The following is a 19962-nucleotide window of genomic DNA, read 5'->3' as shown; positions in this document are numbered from 1 at the left end:
TGGGTCCGAGAGGACTTGGTCTTTGTCCTCCCATGAAAAATATCCTTGGATAGCTACATTATAATGTTGCCTTTAGGTTATGTGGTTGGCAGTTGTATTTTATTTGTATATTTATTTTGTGTGTGTGGGGAAGGGATTGTGGTTTTGGGAGCACATTATTAACTGGGTGGTTTGAACCCTGAATTCTGATTGGCTAAAAGCCATAGTATATCAGACCGTATACCACGGGTATGACAAAACGTTTAGTTTTACTGCACTAATTACATTGGTAACCAGTTTATAATAGCAATAAGGCTCCTCAGGGGTCTGTGAAACATGGCAAATATACCACGGCTAAGGGCTGTGTCCAGGCACTCCGCGTTGCGTCGCGACTACGAACAGCCCTTAGCTGTGGTAAATTGGCCATATACCACACCTCCTCCGGCCTTATTGCTTAATTGTAGAAAGATACCTGTACACAGAAGAGCCTGATCACTTGTACAGCTGTTTAAGTTTTACCAGCCTTTCTGAATGTTTAAGGAATACAAGTTAATTTGTGTAGATCAATGCTTTTTAAAATTAATTTGTCATTTTCCACTATCAAGTATGCTGTGGGTTTAGAGCAGGTATGGGCAACTGACGGCGGCCCCCCCTCCCCTCTTTGTGGGTCCACTGATCAATAAATAAAATAAAACATTTAGTTTCTCTAGTTATGTCAGTCACTGACAGTCACTCAATTAGCCCATGTCAGCGAAACATTTTTAGATTGGTAAATTAGTCTAGAGGCCAGCTATTTAAACTTGCAGTAATCATGGTCGAATTACCGACCGGGGGGGCCCTGTTGATTTTGTTAGTCACTCTCACTCAGATATTAAACTGCAAACATTTCTCTTGACCCTATGGCAAAATGGGTGGAATTGCAGGAAATGAGCTATAAAATGGCAAATTATTTTCTACGCCGCATGGCAAAATGTGTAGAATTGCAGCAAACTTGCTTTAAAACCACAACATTTTCTCTATGTCCCATGGCAAAATTTGTAGAATTGCACAAAATTAACTCTAAAACATTTTTGCATGTGTGGGTATGGATGTGGGTACGCAGCACTGGAAACCACACACCTCACACCTGAAAGTAAAGACAAAAAGCCTTAATGAGGGTGCCAAATACAAGCTTGCATTCTCTTGTGTTCCTATCCATCTCTTCCATTATTACTGACTCACCCAAATTTTACATTTACGTCATTTAGCAGACGCTCTTATCCAGAGCGACTTACAGTTAGTGCATACATTAAACTTTTTTTTTTTCATACTGGCCCCCCGTGGGAATCGAACCCACAACCCTGGCGTTGCAAACGCCATGCTCTACCAACTGAGCTACCTCCCTGCCGGCCATTCCCTCCCCTACCCTGGACGACGCTGGGCCAATTGTGCGCCGCCCCATTGGTCTCCCGGTTGCGGCCGGCTACAGCAGAGCCTGGATTCAAACCAGGATCTCTAGTGGCACAGCTAGCACTGCGATGCAGTGCCTTAGACCACTGCGCCACTCGGGAGACACAAATCATACCACATAATCAAAGGCTTGGCTAACTCCTGACAGACTCACCAGTGCTTGAGCCCCTCACACCACAAATCAGCAGAACCTTGCCTCCTGATATGAGCTTTATCTCCCCCTGTACTTACTGTAGTGGCTTGACCCCTGAGTGGCGCACAGACAGGTGCTTCCTCTGCTTGAAGGTCTGACCACATTGGTCAGATGTAGTTCCTGACCTCTATAAAAAAGGAGAATGGTCTAACTTAAAACCAACACATGTTGGCTGTGTCCCAAATGGCAACCTATTCCCTTTATAGTGCATTACTTTTGACCAGACGACCAATTGGGCTTTCAAAAGTAGGTAAAAAGTAGTGCACAATATAAGAAATAGGGTGCCTTTTGGGACACACACAAACACATCTCTCAGTCTCCAGTATAAGCGCTGTGTCCAGTCCAAATCTACCTGTGTGAATGAGTTTGACGTGTCGCTGCAGGTAGCGGTCAATCATGAAGACCTTGTTGCAGCTAGGGTGAGGGCAGGGCCGCTCGCAGACCTCTTCATGGTGCTCCTTAATGTGTTTTTGTACCCCAGAGATTTAAAAAAAGCACTCAGAAAACGAATGTACCAACAGACATGTTCATGGTCATAAGAGGATAAACAGTGCTGTAAGGAGGACCTTCATGCCGTCTGCTCCTATGTACACAGCTCAGCAGCCCAGGTACGGGCATTTGTAGATATTGGGCAGCTCCTCTCTGAAAACCAAAAACAAACATGGATACTACACCTCAATCCAAATGTCTTATGTATTACTCACCACTACCAGCTCCACTCCAATTCGTGATTAAAATCAAATCTGTTTTGGTGCTTTGCCACCCCAGACAGCTTGTACCGTACCTTTCTGACTTGATTGGCTTCTTCCAGCCAGGCTTGGTTCCTGGCTTATTTCTAACTTTAGGCTCCTTGGGGGTCTTTGTTTATTTTATTCTGGTTCTCTTCTTCTGGGAATGAACTCTGCAAGGCATGGGAAAAGGGAGAAAACACTGAAGTTGTCAAAGCCATGATGCCCTTTTTCCGCTACTAATCTTGCTCTGATAAGAGATCTTTCTGTCCCCAGATGTGTTACTATGTATTATTGTGTGTATCATTACAAATTGTTCCACACATTGTACATTATTTTTCTTCGATATGCAAAATAGCTAGACCTGAGGGGGCACAAAGTACTTGAATTGTACTAGATTTAGATTTTAGTAATTTAGCAGACGCTCTTATCCCTGCTGCCTTGAGATCATTGACAAGATCCTCCCGCGTAGTTCTGGGCTGATTCCTCACCGTTCTCATGATCATTGCAACTCCACGAGGTGAGTTCTTGCATGGAGCCCCAGGCCGAGGGAGATTGACAGTTATTTTGTGTTTCTTCCATTTGCGAATAATCGCACCAACTGTTGTCACCTTCTCACCAAGCTGCTTAGCGATGGTCTTGTAGCCCATTCCAGCCTTGTGTAGGTCTACAATCTTGTCCCTGACATCCTTGGAGAGCTCTTTGGTCTTGGCCATGGTGGAGAGTTTGGAATCTGATTGATTGATTGCTTCTGTGGACAGGTGTCTTTTATACAGGTAACAAGCTGAGATTAGGAGCACTCCCTTTAAGAGTGTGCTCCTAATCTCAGCTCGTTACCTGTATAAAAGACACCTGGGAGCCAGAAATCTTTCTGATTGAGAGGGGGTCAAACACTTATTTCCCTCATTAAAATGCAAATCAATTTATAACATTTTTGACATGCGTTTTTCTGGATTTTTTTGTTGTTATTCTGTCTCTCACTATTCAAATAAACCTACCATTAAAATTATAGACTGATCATTTCTTTGTCAGTGGGCAAACGTACAAAATCAGCAGGGGATCAAATACTTTTTTCCCTCACTGTAACATTTGATTTGATTTGATTTGGTGGTGGGCCCAGGACACCAGGCTGTGGAGACACTTGGGATAGGAGGGGATGGAGGGTACTGGTAGAGGAGAGGTGGTTGTCAGGTTGGCGGTAAAATAAATGGGACATTTAGTAACAGTGGTTATAACCATGAAAGCCATCTGCGTACCAAAATCTGGTAATCATCTTGTCCCGATGGAATGCATCAACTTATACAACAAGATGGGATCCACCGTTGATTGAGAGCACTCTGAACTCTTCCTGAAACCAAAATCAATATATCTATCATGTTATGGTTTCACTGCTGTTTTGGGCCAGATTTCCAGACTTGCTCATTGTTGACCCTCATATGTTTACAATTTCCGCTCTCTACATTGTGACATTAGTTGTTTTCCTCACCTGTCTGGTGTGCACATTCACAGAGGGTAAGATGTTTACCCTCTGCAGAAATGTGAGCAGGATAGTGTGGCACTTGCAGAATTTTGTGTGGCAGTTCTTGCAGACAAACTGAGAGACGTAGATCACGGTTAAGTGGCACTGCAACTAGGCGCTGAAAGTCTATGTAGAAAAGCAGTGGCGACTGGGCTGGTTCTGTCTGGTCAGGGACCCCTCCGGCTCCCCTGGCCACTTGTTGAAGGCATGCCGCAGCCTCCGAGGTGAGAGCTTTCCATGACAGTCGACAGAATGCAGTGCTGAGTCTGCCCATACCTGTATGATCAGTCAAGGAAGTAGGTTGCATTTGAGAAAGTTTAACAGCTGATCCTTTACCTTATGGAGGTAAAACATCTGACAACAACCTATCATTGACCTCAAAATCTTGACTGCTTCTGTCAAGAATTTTGAAGGGGACTCACCTGATTTCTTGATGTATGCTCTGGACGCTCCTCCCCTTCTGTCTCCACAGCTGACACTGTTGTGCTCAATTGTAATCTTGCAGATCTGTCACTTGTACCAACATCCTCGAAACCTCTATCACATGCGACTGATGGCGAAGTTATCTTTGCAGCATTATTATTGGTTCTTCCTCGCCGCCGAGCAGGTTTCTTGACCCCTGCAACTGACTGAGTGTGGCTTTTCTGTACTGCTGCCACATTGGAAAACCGCGCACGCCTCACTCTCTTCTTCATAACAGTCCTAAAGAGGATACGGAGGATCCTAAAGGAAAATCCTATCAAGATAATGTGGCAGTAGCTTTCAAAGTAACTTAAGCCTTACATGGGGAGCTATCCATAAAGCTGTTTATAACCCAAAGTTGGGTTCAAAGCTGCAGCTGCGACTTCCAATGAGGAGAACACGATTCGCCTCAAATTCTAGCAGTCATATCTAGTTTAACCACTGGTGGTTTAGTAAAATATACATGGTCGTTTTTAACAGTAACACAATATCGTTAAGCACGAACTGGCAACAGTTTATATTGTAAACAACGAAACCCGGAAGTAGAAATAAAATAATAAACATCAAAGAACCACCAGACTGCAGAGTGCATATCCGGAACATTGAGTGGTCACAACGACCGGAGCAGCTGGCGCTGACGGTGCAATGAAGCCCGTTCAAAATGCCATGAAAATGGCTAAAGTGGCTATACAATTGGACGCAGGGAACCGACACAAGGTATTATAATGTCTATCTTTCAATAGATTTACAATTACAGTGGCGAACAAGTTTTATAGCCAAGATATAAATGCTTAATCGTTGATGTAAACAATCCACAAAATAGGCGGGGCTATCCGATGCCAGCTGCGGTCAATAGTGTGCTATTGCGGCCTGAAATTCGGAACGTTCATGCATGTGGGCATTCCTGCATTTGCAGGAACACCCCCTTTTCGAGCATCCTATTGGTTCCTGCTTGTGTTTAAGTGACTTTTTATATTCTAGATTTCCCTGATTGTCCATGGGATTAAAATGTGGGTCAAAAGGGAAATTATCAGAGTTTTTCGTTTAGCCTATGCCATTGTAGTATAATACATGTGCAACGTTTTATCTTAAAATTGATGCATAATCTGTTGATGCGTTGGATAGCAGATAAGTGCTTTTTGCAACGCGGGTGTATTTGCATACACTAGTGTAGCCAATTCATAGATCCTAAGAATGGGCCTGACCCTAGCTTTATGCTTGTTTACACTGAGCTGCACTGGGATCAGAATGCAATTGTGGTTACATTAAGACACCCTGTAATCAGATTAAAGATACTTTTGAAAAACTAGATGATTACTTTTGAGAGAGAAAATATTCCGCCTTAGCGAGTATGACCACAAGTCAGAGACCACTATGATTACACACCAAATGCGTTTGATGGATAGTATGAAAAGAGCAGGAATTGGCTTTTGTAGGCTACAGTCTGAGCAATGTCTTCATATGGTGTTACTCCTGTCGGCATGCAAAGATGATCCAATTTGAATAAATGCTTGGAGGTAAGTACAACAGCAGGGCTGTAGGCTACGGCTGATACGGATATCAAGTTATTGATATCTGCATATCGCATTGATGTGAATCGCACTGCTGCTCTTTCATTTAACTATTTGCGCCTTACAGATTGTGGTTGTTGTGGATGGCAGTTCACAAATGTATATGTGTATTTTAACTCTATAATGGTTGAATATAAGAAGTTTAAGCTGCCTATCAATCATTGTTTTTTGCGACCAGCGGACATCCAGTGAAAAATGCGCTCTTGCAACAGCTGCATAGTGCAGATCCCAGCCTATGGAATACAAGTTTGAGGGAGTTCCGATCAGGTAAAACAATTTCGCTAAAATATACTATACTGTATATATTCTGTACCCAATCTTCAAGGAAAATAGATTAAAAGGGAAGCGTGTTGCGCTCGTAGTAGATAAACTGTATTTTGACAACCAAATGTTCCGCGACACAGACTACTCCATGGCTATTCTTAAAGTTCTAATTGAGGAGTCGAATAATGGAACACCCAATACTAGCCATGATAGGGATTGTAATAATAAAACACATTTCTAGTATTTTATAAAGGGATAAAACGGCATTACAAGAAAGGTAAACGAGCGAAATAATACATCTTCAAATATAACTAATTAGAACACAAGTACTCAATCAACATAGTGGAGATAAAAACATAGCAAACAGAAGACATAGAAGGCACAGTATGTGGGGATGTATTTTTATGTGTTTGGTTTTTGTGTTTGGAAAAGTGTGGCGTTAAGTGAGTGAGAAAGGAAATGGTTGCATATCCCAGAACCAACGTGTGTCTGTGAGCAGGGGTAGTGAGAGAGACCTTTCAATTTTGTGCAGATGAGGGATATACATTTTAAAATAAAGTATACATCTAATTTATTTATTTATTGTCCTATCATGATGGAACGGTCCCCAACCCTATATCCTAGACACCCACCTGAGCTATCCATACACCAAAGAGAAGTCCCCATCTGTTTTATGTCCCTACTGTATGTTGCCTATATGCAGCCAAAACAGAAAGATAAATGCGGTCAAAGACCTACTAGAGCAGCACCGCCCCCTCAAGATTCTGAGCCTACCTGGCAGGGTTGGTCCTACAAAGCCAGAGCCCCCTGATGGGAGAGCATAATATATAGGGTAATTGTCAAGGCTGCTAATGAGAACCTTTACGACCTTGTACCTAGCCGATGGGGATTCCGGTGGAGTACACCCACCCAGGTAGTGGCAGTGCTGGCAACACTGGTTGCAGTAACCCATGGGGAGGGGGTCACACTCTGACAATCAGAGAGCGGGCATATTATTGTGGCCCTGGTGGCACAAAATAATCAAAGGTCAGACTGCACGGAGATGCTTGGGAAAAATGGTTACAACAGGGGACCAGAGTGTTTGTGTTTCAGGGGAAGAGGGTGGATCTGATCTCCATCACCTAGGACTTGACATAGGTTAATCAAATCTTAATTTTTTCTCAATTTTTGTTCAGTCTTGCATGTTTTCTCAAACAGCTGTAACTGTATATGCATTCATAAATCAGGTCCTTTCTTGAGTTGGGCTCTGGGATGTAACAACCGTTGAGCATCTGAGCTTATGGTTGATTGTGGAGGAAAGGGGTTGAGTGTGTGTGTGTATCCCATATCTGTTGCAAGGGGGTAAGGATGTTAGGGAGAATATAGGATGAACCACAATTGTTTGCTAAAATAATAATTGCTTGACAAAAATGTAATGTAATACAATGGCAATCCGGGTTATAGGTAACAATCCTTCGCATGAACTGCCAACATTATTACGCATATTAATTGATAATGATGGAAATTAAGATATGCAAGATATTTTAATATATATACAGTAATCCCTCGTTTATCGCGGGGGTTACGTTCCGAAAATGACCCGCGATAAGTGAAATCCGCGAAATAGAAAACTTTTTTTTTTTACAATTAGCAACTATTACATGTATACAAATACAGTGACTCACGTGTAGGCCGTTTCACTGCTCTTCAGACTGGGCCGCTGCATCCCCGCGCTCTGCAGTGTTCTCTTCTTCTGAAGCCCGCGGTGCAGGTGTGTTTGTTCGGGAGAAGAACATAGTGATAGGCAGCTGTTGTCGCTCTTTTTTCTTCTTTGCAAAAAGATCCTTGTACACCGACATGCCACCATCGATTACGTTGGAGAACTGTAATGAACGGCTCATCAAAGGGTCCCATTCCTCAGCTACTCGCTTAAGTTCAGTGGCCATTCGCACCATGGTTGCTAAGCGACCAAGCGTTAGTCCTTCCTCCTCATCTCTCGTGTCCTCTTCTCCCTCTTCTCTTTCATCGTCGCTTTGTGGCTTTGTCATTTACCTTCCCTTAGCATGTCCAGAAGTTTAACTTTATCTGAGATAGGTAGCATCTTCCGCCGTTTGGGCCCATCCGCAGGTGCTTTTGTCGGTCCAGGCCGTTTCGTCGACATTATGGGTTTAGGAGATGTTCGAAATTACAAGATAATTTGGCCAACTTAATGTAAATTTGCCAAGCTGTTTTATGTACGTACACATAACTGCACGAGACGACAAAATGATAGCACAATTCGTAGCATGTTTTGATACAAGAAGCGGGAGTGAGTTTTTAGCGAATCAGAATGCAGAGCACAATGCACCAAAAAAAAAAAAATGCATTATGAAAATCCGCGAAATAGCGAATCCGCGATAAGTGAACCGCGAAGTGGCGAGGGATCACTGTATATATATATATATATATATACAGTGGGGAAAAAAAGTATTTAGTCAGCCACCAATTGTGCAAGTTCTCCCACTTAAAAATATGAGAGAGGCCTGTAATTTTCATCATAGGTACACGTCAACTATGACAGACAAAATGAGAAAAAAAATCCAGAAAATCACATTGTAGGATTTTTAAATGAATTTATTTGCAAATTATGATGGAAAATAAGTATTTGGTCAATAACAAAAGTTTCTCAATACTTTGTTATATACCCTTTGTTGGCAATGACACAGGTCAAACGTTTTCTGTAAGTCTTCACAAGGTTTTCACACACTGTTGCTGGTATATTGGCCCATTCCTCCATGCAGATCTCCTCTAGAGCAGTGATGTTTTGGGGCTGTCGCTGGGCAACACGGACTTTCAACTCCCTCCAAAGATTTTCTATGGGGTTGAGATCTGGAGACTGGCTAGGCCACTCCAGGACCTTGAAATGCTTCTTACGAAGCCACTCCTTCTTTGCCCGGGCGGTGTGTTTGGGATCATTGTCATGCTGAAAGACCCAGCCACGTTTCATCTTCAATGCCCTTGCTGATGGAAGGAGGTTTTCACTCAAAATCTCCCGATACATGGCCCCATTCATTCTTTCCTGTACACGGATCAGCCGTCCTGGTCCCTTTGCAGAAAAACAGCCCCAAAGCATGATGTTTCCACCCCCATGCTTCACAGTAGGTATGGTGTTCTTTGGATGCAACTCAGCATTCTTTGTCCTCCAAACACGACGAGTTGAGTTTTTACCAAAAAGTTATATTTTGGTTTCATCTGACATTCTCCCAATCCTCTTCTGGATCATCCAAATGCACTCTAGCAAACTTCAGACGGGCCTGGACATGTACTGGCTTAAGCAGTGGGACACGTCTGGCACCTCAGGATTTGAGTCCCTGGCGGCGTAGTGTGTTACTGATGGTAGGCTTTGTTACTTTGGTCCCAGCTCTCTGCAGGTCATTCACTAGGTCCCCCCGTGTGGTTCTGGGATTTTTGCTCACCGTTCTTGTGATCATTTTGACCCCACGGGGTGAGATCTTGCGTGGAGCCCCAGATCGAGGGAGATTATCAGTGGTCTTGTATGTCTTCCATTTCCTAATAATTGCTCCCACAGTTGATTTCTTCAAACCAAGCTGCTTACCTATTGCAGATTCAGTCTTCCCAGCCTGGTGCAGGTCTACAATTATGTTTCTGGTGTCCTTTGACAGCTCTTTGGTCTTGGCCATAGTGGAGTTTGGAGTGTGACTGTTTGAGGTTGTGGACAGGTGTCTTTTATACTGATAACAAGTTCAAACAGGTGCCATTAATACAGGTAACGAGTGGAGGACAGATGAGCCTCTTAAAGAAGAAGTTACAGGTCTGTGAGAGCCAGAAATCTTGCTTGTTTGTAGGTGACCAAATACTTATTTTCCACCATAATTTGCAAATAAATTCATAAAAAATCCTACAATGTGATTTTCTAGAAAAAATAATCTCAATTTGTCTGTCATAGTTGACGTGTACCTATGATGAAAATTACAGGCCTCTCTCATATTTTTAAGTGGGAGAACTTGCACAATTGGTGGCTGACTAAATACTTTTTTCCCCCACTGTATATAGGAGGTGCGAGCATTGGAAATGCTTTTGGCGGTTGACCTGATTCTGTTTTGTGGGTGGCACTGTGTGCTGTTTTCGAAGGATGGGTCCTGGCCTCTCGGGGGGCCTAGGGATCTGGGGGGACGGGGGTGGTATGCCGATCACTGGGATGACAACCCAACTTGGGATGGGGAGGGGCTTTAGTGCGGGAAATAGTGGAGAACAATTGGAGGGTTACGTAGTAGCAATGCAAATATCATGGTACAGCTATATGGACACTCAATCACTATGGTCTTTTTTATTGGTAAATTTACCAACATATATTATGATAAATAGATTTGAAACTTGTATCTCATTATGGTAAGTGGTGAAATAAGTATAGCCAGTTATAATTGTAATGGCTTAGCAGATAATAACAAAAGAAGAACAATATTTACATGGCTCAAAGAGAAGGAATATAATATCTATTGTTTACAGGAAACTCATTCAACAATTTTAGATGAAGTTGTGTGGAAAAAGGACTGGGGTGGCGAAATATGCTTCTCCCATGGGCAAAGAAACTCAAAAGGGGTGATGATATTAATTAACAGTAATTTCGATCCGAATGTGCAAATTGTCCAAACAGATCCAGAAGGTAGATGGATGATTTTAAATATGTTATTGGACCATAAACAGATATGGCTCATTTAACCTTTACGGACCAAATAATGATCATCCACGCTTCTTTGACAATATATACAGTGGGGAGAACAAGTATTTGATACTTTTTTTATTTTTTATTTCACCTTTATTTAACCAGGTAAGCCAGTTGAGAACAGGTTCTCATTTACAACTGCGACCTGGCCAAGATAAAGCAAAGCAGTGCAATAAAAACAACACAGAGTTACATATGGGGTAAAAAACATAAAGTCAAAAATACAACAGAAAATATAATTTCAGATGGGCTGTGTACAGGTGCAGTGATCGGTAAGGTGCTCTGACAACTGATGCTTAAAGTTATTGAGGGAGATAAGAGTCTCCAGCTTCAGAGATTTTTGCAATTCGTTCCAGTCATTGGCAGCAGAGAACTGGAAGGAATGGCGGCCAAAGGAGGTGTTGGCTTTGGGAATGACCAGTGAGATATACCTGCTGGAGCGCAGACTACGGGTGGGTGCTGCTATGGTGACCAATGAGCTAAGATAAGGCGGGGATTTGCCTAGCAGTGATTTATAGATGGCCTGGAGCCAGTGGGTTTGACGACGAACATGTAGTGAGGACCAGCCAACAAGAGCGTACAGGTCACAGTGGTGGGTAGTGTATGGGGCTTTGGAGACAAAACGGATGGCACTGTGATAGACTACATCCAATTTGCTGAGTAGAGTGTTGGAGGCTATTTTGTAAATGACATCGCCGAAGTCAAGGATCGGTAGGATAGTCAGTTTTACGAGGGCATGTTTGGCAGCATGAGTGAAGGAGGCTTTGTTGCGAAATAGGAAGCCGATTCTAGATTTAACTTTGGATTGGAGATTCTTTATGTGAGTCTGGAAGTTGAGTTTACAGTCTAACCAGACACCTAGGTATTTGTAGTTGTCCACATACTCTAGGTCAGACCCGTCGAGAGTGGTGATTCTAGTCGGGTGGGCGGGTGCCAGCAGCGTTCGATTGAAAAGCATGCATTTAGTTTTACTAGTGTTTAAGAGCAGTTGGAGGCTACTGAAGGATTGTTGTATGGCATTGAAGCTCGTTTGGAGGTTTGTTAACACAGTGTCCAATGAAGGGCCAGATGTATACAAAATGGTGTCGTCTGCGTAGAGGTGGATCTGAGAGTCACCAGCAGCAAGAGCGACATCATTGATATACACGGAGAAAAGTGTCGGCCCAAGAATTGAACCCTGTGGCACCCCCATAGAGACTGCCATAGGTCCAGACAACAGGCCCTCCGATTTGACACACTGAACTCTATCTGAGAAGTAGTTGGTGAACCAGGCGAGGCAGTCATTTGAGAAACCAAGGCTATTTAGTCTGCCAATAAGAATGCGGTGGTTGACAGAGTCGAAAGCCTTGGCCAGGTCGATGAAGACGGCTGCACAGTACTGTCTATTATCAATCGCGGTTATAATATCGTTTAGGACCTTGAGCGTGGCTGAAGTGCACCCATGACCAGCTCGGAAACCGGATTGCATAGCGGAGAAGGTACGGTGGTATTCGAAATGGTCGGTGATCTGTTTGTTAACTTGGCTTTCAAATACTTTCGAAAGGCAGGGCAGGATGGATATAGGTCTGTAGCAGTTTGGATCTAGAGTGTCACCCCCTTTGAAGAGGGGGATGACCGCGGCAGCTTTCCAATCTCTGGGGATCTCAGACGTTATGAAAGAGAGGTTGAACAGACTAGTAATAGGGGTTGCGACAATTTCGGCGGCTAGTTTTAGAAAGAAAGGGTCCAGATTGTCTAGCCCAGCTGATTTGTAGGGGTCCAGATTTTGCAGCGCTTTCAAAACATCAGCTGTCTGAATTTGTGTGAAGGAGAAGCGGGGGGGGCATGGGCAAGTTGCAGCGGAGGGTGCAGAGTTGGTGGCCAGGGTAGTGGTAGCCAGATGGAAAGCATGGCCAGCTGTAGCAAAATGCTTGTTGAAATTCTCGATTATTGTAGATTTATCGGTGGTGATAGTGTTTCCTAGCCTCAGTGCAGTGGGCAGCTGGGAGGAAGTGCTCTTATTCTCCATGGACTTTACAGTGTCCCAAAACTTTTTGGAGTTAGTGCTACAGGATGCAAATTTCTGTTTGAAAAAGTTAGCCTTTGCTTTCCTGACTGCTTGTGTATATTGGTTCCTAACTTCCCTGAAAAGTTGCATATCGCGGGGGCTATTTGATGCTAATGCTGTACGCCACAGGATGTTTTTGTGCTGGTCAAGGGCAGTCAAGTCTGAGGAGAACCAGGGGCTATATCGGTTCTTAGTTCTGTATTTTTTGAATGGGGCATGTTTATTTAAGATTGAGAGGAAATTACTTTTAAGGAACAACCAGGCATCCTCTACTGACGGAATGAGATCTATATCCATCCAGGATACCTGGGCCAGGTCAATTAGGAAGGCCTGCTCGCTAAAGTGTTTTAGGGAGCGTTTGACAGTGATGAGGGGTGGTCGTTTGACCGCGGACCCGTTACGGACGCAGGCAATAAGGCAGTGATCGCTGAGATCCTGGTTGAAGACAGCTGAGGTGTATTTAGAGGGTATGTTAGTCAGGATGATATCTATGAGGGTACCCATGTTTACGGATTTAGGGTTGTACCTGGTAGGTTCGTTGATAATTTGCGTGAGGTTGAGGGCATCTAGCTTGGATTGTAGGATGGCTGGGGTATTAAGCATATCCCAATTTAGGTCACCAAGCAGTACAAACTCTGAGGATAAATGGGGGGCAATCAATTCACATATGGTGTCCAGGGCACAGCTGGGGGCTGAGGGGGGTCTGTAGCAAGTGGCAACAGTGAGAGACTTATTTCTGGAAAGGTGGATTTTTAGACACTGCCGATTTTGCAGGTTTTCCTACTTACAAAGTATGTAGAGGTCTGTAATTTTTATCATAGGTACACTTCAACTGTGAGAGACAGAATCTAAAACAAAAATCCAGAAAATCACATTTGTATGATTTTTAAGTAATTAATTTGCATTTTATTGCATGACATAAGTATTTGATACATCAGAAAAGCAGAACATAATATTTGGTACAGAAACCTTTGTTTGCAATTACAGAGATCATACATTTCCTGTAGGTCTTGACCAGGTTTGCACACTCTGCAGCAGGGATTTTGACCCACTCCTCCATACAGACCTTCTCCAGATCCTTCAGTTTTCGGGGCTGTCGCTGGGCAATACAGACTTTCAGCTCCCTCCAAAGATTTTCTATTGGGTTCAGGTCTGGAGACTGGCTAGGCCACTCCAGGACCTTGAGATGCTTCTTACGGAGCCACTCCTTAGTTGCCCTGGCTGTGTGTTTCGGGTCGTTGTCATGCTGGAAGACCCAGCCACGACCCATCTTCAATGCTCTTACTGAGGGAAGGAGGTTGTTGGCCAAGATCTCGCGATACATGGCCCCATCCATCCTCCCCTCAATACGGTGCAGTCGTCCTGTCCCCTTTGCAGAAAAGCATCCCCAAAGAATGATGTTTCCACCTCCATGCTTCACGGTTGGGATGGTGTTCTTGGGGTTGTACTCATCCTTCTTCTTCCTCCAAACACGGCGAGTGGAGTTTAGACCAAAAAGCTCTATTTTTGTCTCATCAGACCACATGACCTTCTCCCATTCCTCCTCTGGATCATCCAGATGGTCATTGGCAAACTTCAGATGGGCCTGGACATGCGCTGGCTTGAGCAGGGGGACCTTGTGTGCGCTGCAGGATTTTAATCCATGACGGCGTAGTGTGTTACTAATGGTTTTCTTTGAGACTGTGGTCCCAGCTCTCTTCAGGTCATTGACCAGGTCCTGCCGTGTAGTTCTGGGCTGATCCCTCACCTTCCTCATGATCATTGATGCCCCACGAGGTGAGATCTTGCATGGAGCCCCAGACCGAGGGTGATTGACCGTCATCTTGAACTTCTTCCATTTTCTAATAATTGCGCCAACAGTTGTTGCCTTCTCACCAAGCTGCTTGCCTATTGTCCTGTAGCCCATCCCAGCCTTCTGCAGGTCTACAATTTTATCCCTGATGTCCTTACACAGCTCTCTGGTCTTGGACATTGTGGAGAGGTTGGAGTCTGTTTGATTGAGTGTGTGGACAGGTGTCTTTTATACAGGTAACGAGTTCAAACAGGTGCAGTTAATACAGGTAATGAGTGGAGAACAGGAGGGCTTCTTAAAGAAAAACTAACAGGTCTGTGAGAGCCGGAATTCTTACTGGTTGGTAGGTGATCAAATACTTATGTCATGTAATAAAATGCAAATTAATTACTTTAAAATCATACAATGTGATTTTCTGGATTTTTGTTTTAGATTCCGTCTCTCACAGTTGAAGTGTACCTATGATAAAATTACAGACCTCTACATGCTTTGTAAGAAGGAAAACCTGCAAAATCGGCAGTGTATCAAATACTTGTTCTCCCCACTGTATAATAAATTATCAATCCTGCAAGCAATACAATACTATTATTATGATGGGAGATTATAATACTGTTTGAAATAGCTCAATGGACCGTAAAGGAAATCACACCACAAACCATCACCCTCATGCTCTTAAGGAAATCATGAATGTCACGGATACATTAGAACTAGTAGATATATGGAGGCTTAAATATCCTGACCTAGTGAGATATACATGGCGGAGACTCAATCGAGCTAGTTGTCTTGACTTCTCTCTTATATCATTCTCGTTGGCCCCAAAAGTTAAAAAATTGTTGATAGGGGACAGAATGCGGTTGGACCATCATATAATTGGCATATACGTTACTCTTACTGAATTTCCACGTGGACGAGGATATTGGAAATGTAATCAAAGCCTATTGGGTGATAACTTGTTTTTAACTAGGACAGAGGAATTTATAACTGATTTTTCCGACATAACATAGGTACAGCAAATCCCCTTATTGTATGGGACACTTTTAAATGTGCCTTTAGAGGCCATGGAATTCAGTACTCATCTCGAAAACAAAAGCAATTTAGGTCAAAAGATTCCATAATAACAAAGGAAATAGGTCTAACAGAACAGACAGATATCAATAAAAACTGTAACATAGAGGCTCAGAATAAATTAGAGGAAAAACAAAAAGAAATGGAGAAACTTAGTCAAGAAAGATCAAGTGTAATATATTATAAAAAATAAAGCAAACTGGATGGAATATGGGGAAAAATGCACCCAATTATTTTTTTATCTTCAACATAGAAATGCTACCAAAAGTAATTTACTGAAACTGGTTACAAATGACGGAGTCACCCATGATTCACCAAATTATATTTTGAAGGAGGAAGCAAAGTACTTTAAGCATATGTTTCAGTCGCCTCCATCTCCTCTAACTAGAGGATAGATCTCATTCCGTCAGTAGAGGATGCCTGGTTGTTCTTTAAAAGTAATTTCCTCTCAATCTTAAATAGACATGCCCCATTCAAAAAATACAGAACTAAGAACAGATATAGCCCCTGGTTCTCCTCAGACTTGACTGCCCTTGACCAGCACAAAAACATCCTGTGGCGTACTGCATTAGCATCAAATAGCCCCCGCGATATGCAACTTTTCAGGGAAGTTAGGAACCAATATACACAAGCAGTTAGGAAAGCAAAGGCTAACTTTTTCAAACAGAAATTTGCATCCTGTAGCACTAACTCCAAAAAGTTTTGGGACACTGTAAAGTCCATGGAAAATAAGAGCACTTCCTCCCAGCTGCCCACTGCACTGAGGCTAGGAAACACTATCACCACCGATAAATCTACAATAATCGAGAATTTCAACAAGCATTTTGCTACGGCTGGCCATGCTTTCCACCTGGCTACCACTACCCCGGCCACCAGCTCTGCACCCTCCGCTGCAACTTGCCCATGCCCCCCCCGCTTCTCCTTCACACAAATCCAGACAGCTGATGTTCTAAAAGAGCTGCAAAATCTGGACCCCTACAAATCATCTGGGCTAGACAATCTGGACCCTTTCTTTCTAAAACTAGCTGCCGAAATTGTCGCAACCCCTATTACTAGCCTGTTCAACCTCTCTTTCGTAACGTCTGAGATCCCCAGAGATTGGAAAGCTGCCGCGGTCATCCCCCTCTTCAAAGGGGGTGACACTCTAGATCCAAACTGTTACAGACCCATATCCATCCTGCCCTTCAAAAGTTTTTGAAAGCCAAGTCAACAAACAGATCACCGACCATTTCGAATCCCACCGTACCTTCTCCGCTATGCAATCCGGTTTCCGAGCTGGTCATGGGTGCACTTCAGCCACGCTCAAGGTCCTAAACGATATTATAACCGCGATCGATAATAGACAGTACTGTGCAGCCGTTTTCATTGACCTGGCCAAGGCTTTCGACTCTGTCAACCACCGCATTCTTATTGGCAGACTAAATAGCCTTGGTTTCTCAAATGACTGCCTCGCCTGGTTCACCAACTACTTCTCAGATAGAGTTCAATGTGTCAAATCGGAGGGCCTGTTGTCTGGACCTATGGCAGTCTCTATGGGGGTGCCACAGGGTTCAATTCTTGGGCCGACTCTTTTCTCTGTGTATATCAATGACGTCGCTCTTGCTGCTGGTGACTCTCAGATCCACCTCTACGCAGACGACACCATTTTGTATACATCTGGCCCTTCATTGGACACTGTGTTAACAAACCTCCAAACGAGCTTCAATTCCATACAACACTCCTTCAGTAGCCTCCAACTGCTCTTAAACACTAGTAAAACTAAATGCATGCTCTTCAACCGAACGCTGCTTGCACCCGCCCACCCGACTAGAATCACTACTCTCGACGGGTCTGACCTAGAGTATGTGGACAACTACAAATATCTAGGTGTCTGGTTAGACTGTAAACTCTCCTTCCAGACTCACATTAAGAATCTCCAATCCAAAGTTAAATCTAGAATCGGTTTCCTATTTCGCAACAAAGCCTCCTTCACTCATGCTGCCAAACATGCCCTCGTAAAACTGACTATCCTACCGATCCTTGACTTCGGCGATGTCATTTACAAAATAGCCTCCAACACTCTACTCAGCAAATTGGATGTAGTCTATCACAGTGCCATCCGTTTTGTCTCCAAAGCCCCATATAATACCCACCACTGTGACCTGTACGCTCTTGTTGGCTGGTCCTCACTACATATTCGTCGCCAAACCCACTGGCTCCAGGCCATCTATAAATCACTGCTAGGCAAATCCCCGCCTTATCTTAGCTCATTGGTCACCATAGCAACACCCACCCGTAGTCTGCGCTCCAGCGGGTATATCTCACTGGTCATCCCCAAAGCCAACACCTCCTTTGGCCGCAATTCCTTCCAGTTCTCTGTTGCCAATGACTGGAACAAATTGCAAAAATCTCTGAAGCTGGAGACACTTATCTCCCTCACTAACTTTAAGCATCAGTTGTCAGAGCACCTTACCGATCACTGCACCTGTACACAGCCCATCTGAAATTAGCCCGCCCAACTACCTCATCCCTATATTGTTATTTATTTTGCTCATTTGTACCCCAGTATCTCTGTTTGCACATCATCTCTTGCACATCTATCATTCCAGTGTTAATACTAATTGTAATTATTTTGCACTATAGCCTATTTTATTGCCTTACCTCCATAACTTACTACATAACTTACTACTTACTACATTTGCACACACTGTATATTATATGTATTTCTGTTGTATTTTTGACTTTGTTTTGTTTTACCCCATATGTAACTCTGTGTTGTTGTTTTTATCGCACTGCTTTGCTTTATCTTGGCCAGGTCGCAGTTGTAAATGAGAACTTGTTCTCAACTGGTTTACCTGGTTAAATAAAGGTGAAAGAAAAATAAATAAAATAAAATAACTGAAGCTAATTGTAGGGAATTATTTTCTATTGATAATGTAAAATTAACAGCCATACAGAAATACTTATGTGAAGGTAAAATTACAGAGGAGGAACTTCTGGATGCAATTAAAGACTAAGTCTGGGAAAACTCCAGGGTTGGATGGCATACCAGTCGAGGTATACCAAACCTTTTTTGATATACTCTGAGGACCGTTATTAGCATGATTTAACCTCTCCTATGTAAATGGTAGATTATCAGACACTCAAGAAGAAGGTCTGATTTCATTATTACTGAAACAGGATACAAGAGGGAAATATAAAGATCCAGTCCATTTAAACAGCTGGAGGCCCCTTACACTTCAATGTTGTGATGCAAATATTCTAGCAAAATGTATAGCGTATAGAATTAAAAAAGTATTGTTGGTCATTATTCATTCTAATCAGACAGGTTTTTTACATGGACGATACATTGGAGATAATATAAGGCAAGTACTGGAAACAATGGAACACTATGAAAAATCTGGGAAACCAGGCCTGCTATTCATAGCAGACTTTGAAAAGGCATTTGATAAAGTATCACTGGAGTTTATATATAAATGCCTGGAGCATTTCAATTTTGGAGAATCTCTTATAAAATGGGTTAAAATCATGTATAGTAACCCTAGGTGTAAAATAGTAAATAATGGCTATTTCTCAGAAAGTTTTAAACTGTCAAGAGGAGTGAAACAAGGTTGTCCATTATCAACATATCTATTTATTATGGGCATCGAGATGTTGGCTATTAAAATCAGATCCAACAATAATATCAAGGGATTAGAAATCCAGGGCTTGAAATCAAAGGTGTCATTGTACACTGATGATTCATGTTTTCTTTTAAATCCACAACATGAATCCCTCCACAGCCTCATAGAGGATCTAGATACATTTACTAACCTCTCTGGATTTCAACCAAATTATAATAAATGTACTATATTACGTATTGGATCACAATTTTTTTTTACGATTTTACATTACCATGTAGTTTACCAATAAAATGGTCTGATGGTGATGTGGATATACTCGGAATACATATCCCAAATGAAATAAATGATCTCACTCCAATACATTTTAATAGAAAGTTAGTAAAAATTGATAAGCTCTTGGAAAGGTAAATACCTGTCTATTTGTGGAACAATCACCCTGATTTAACTCTTTAGTATTATCCCAGTTGACCTATTTGCTTTTGGTCTTACCTATGCCTAGCGAACAGTTTTTTAAAATTATATGAGAAAAAAAGATTCCATTTTATTTTGAACGGCAAGCCAGACAAAATTAAACGGGCTTATTTATATA

General features: G+C 42.7%; 1 protein-coding gene and 1 pseudogene across 3 annotated transcripts in view; one reads left to right on the top strand and one right to left on the bottom strand.

Annotated features, from left to right (window-relative positions):
• Positions 1-1642: 1642 nt before the first annotated feature.
• On the bottom strand, positions 1643-4584 carry LOC311135195 (annotated as a pseudogene). The gene is made up of 6 exons (XR_014615408.1): positions 4291-4584; positions 3836-4144; positions 2406-2522; positions 2188-2263; positions 1974-2091; positions 1643-1748 (listed from the first exon to the last, which is right to left on the bottom strand). The product of XR_014615408.1 is annotated as an uncharacterized misc_RNA (transcript).
• A 329-nt stretch (positions 4585-4913) lies between these two features.
• Positions 4914-19962, top strand: part of vps9d1 (VPS9 domain containing 1) — a 45090-nt gene continuing 30041 nt past the window's right edge. Inside the window, exons 1-2 of one of the 2 annotated variants that reach the window (XM_084169101.1) lie at positions 4931-5047; positions 6080-6168. Coding sequence is in view for 1 of the 2 variants with exons in the window: in XM_084169100.1 (XP_084025226.1) it covers positions 4976-5047 (72 nt within the window). In the remaining variant the exon portion in view is untranslated. Of the gene's footprint in view, positions 5048-6079; positions 6169-19962 lie in introns of both variants that reach the window. The other variant, XM_084169100.1, reaches the window with a different exon arrangement.

Source organism: Coregonus lavaretus (assembly GCF_964263955.1).
Source record: "Coregonus lavaretus genome assembly, chromosome: 9".
NCBI classification, from domain to species: domain Eukaryota; kingdom Metazoa; phylum Chordata; class Actinopteri; order Salmoniformes; family Salmonidae; genus Coregonus; species Coregonus lavaretus.
This window is presented reverse-complemented; position numbering and strand designations above follow the sequence as displayed.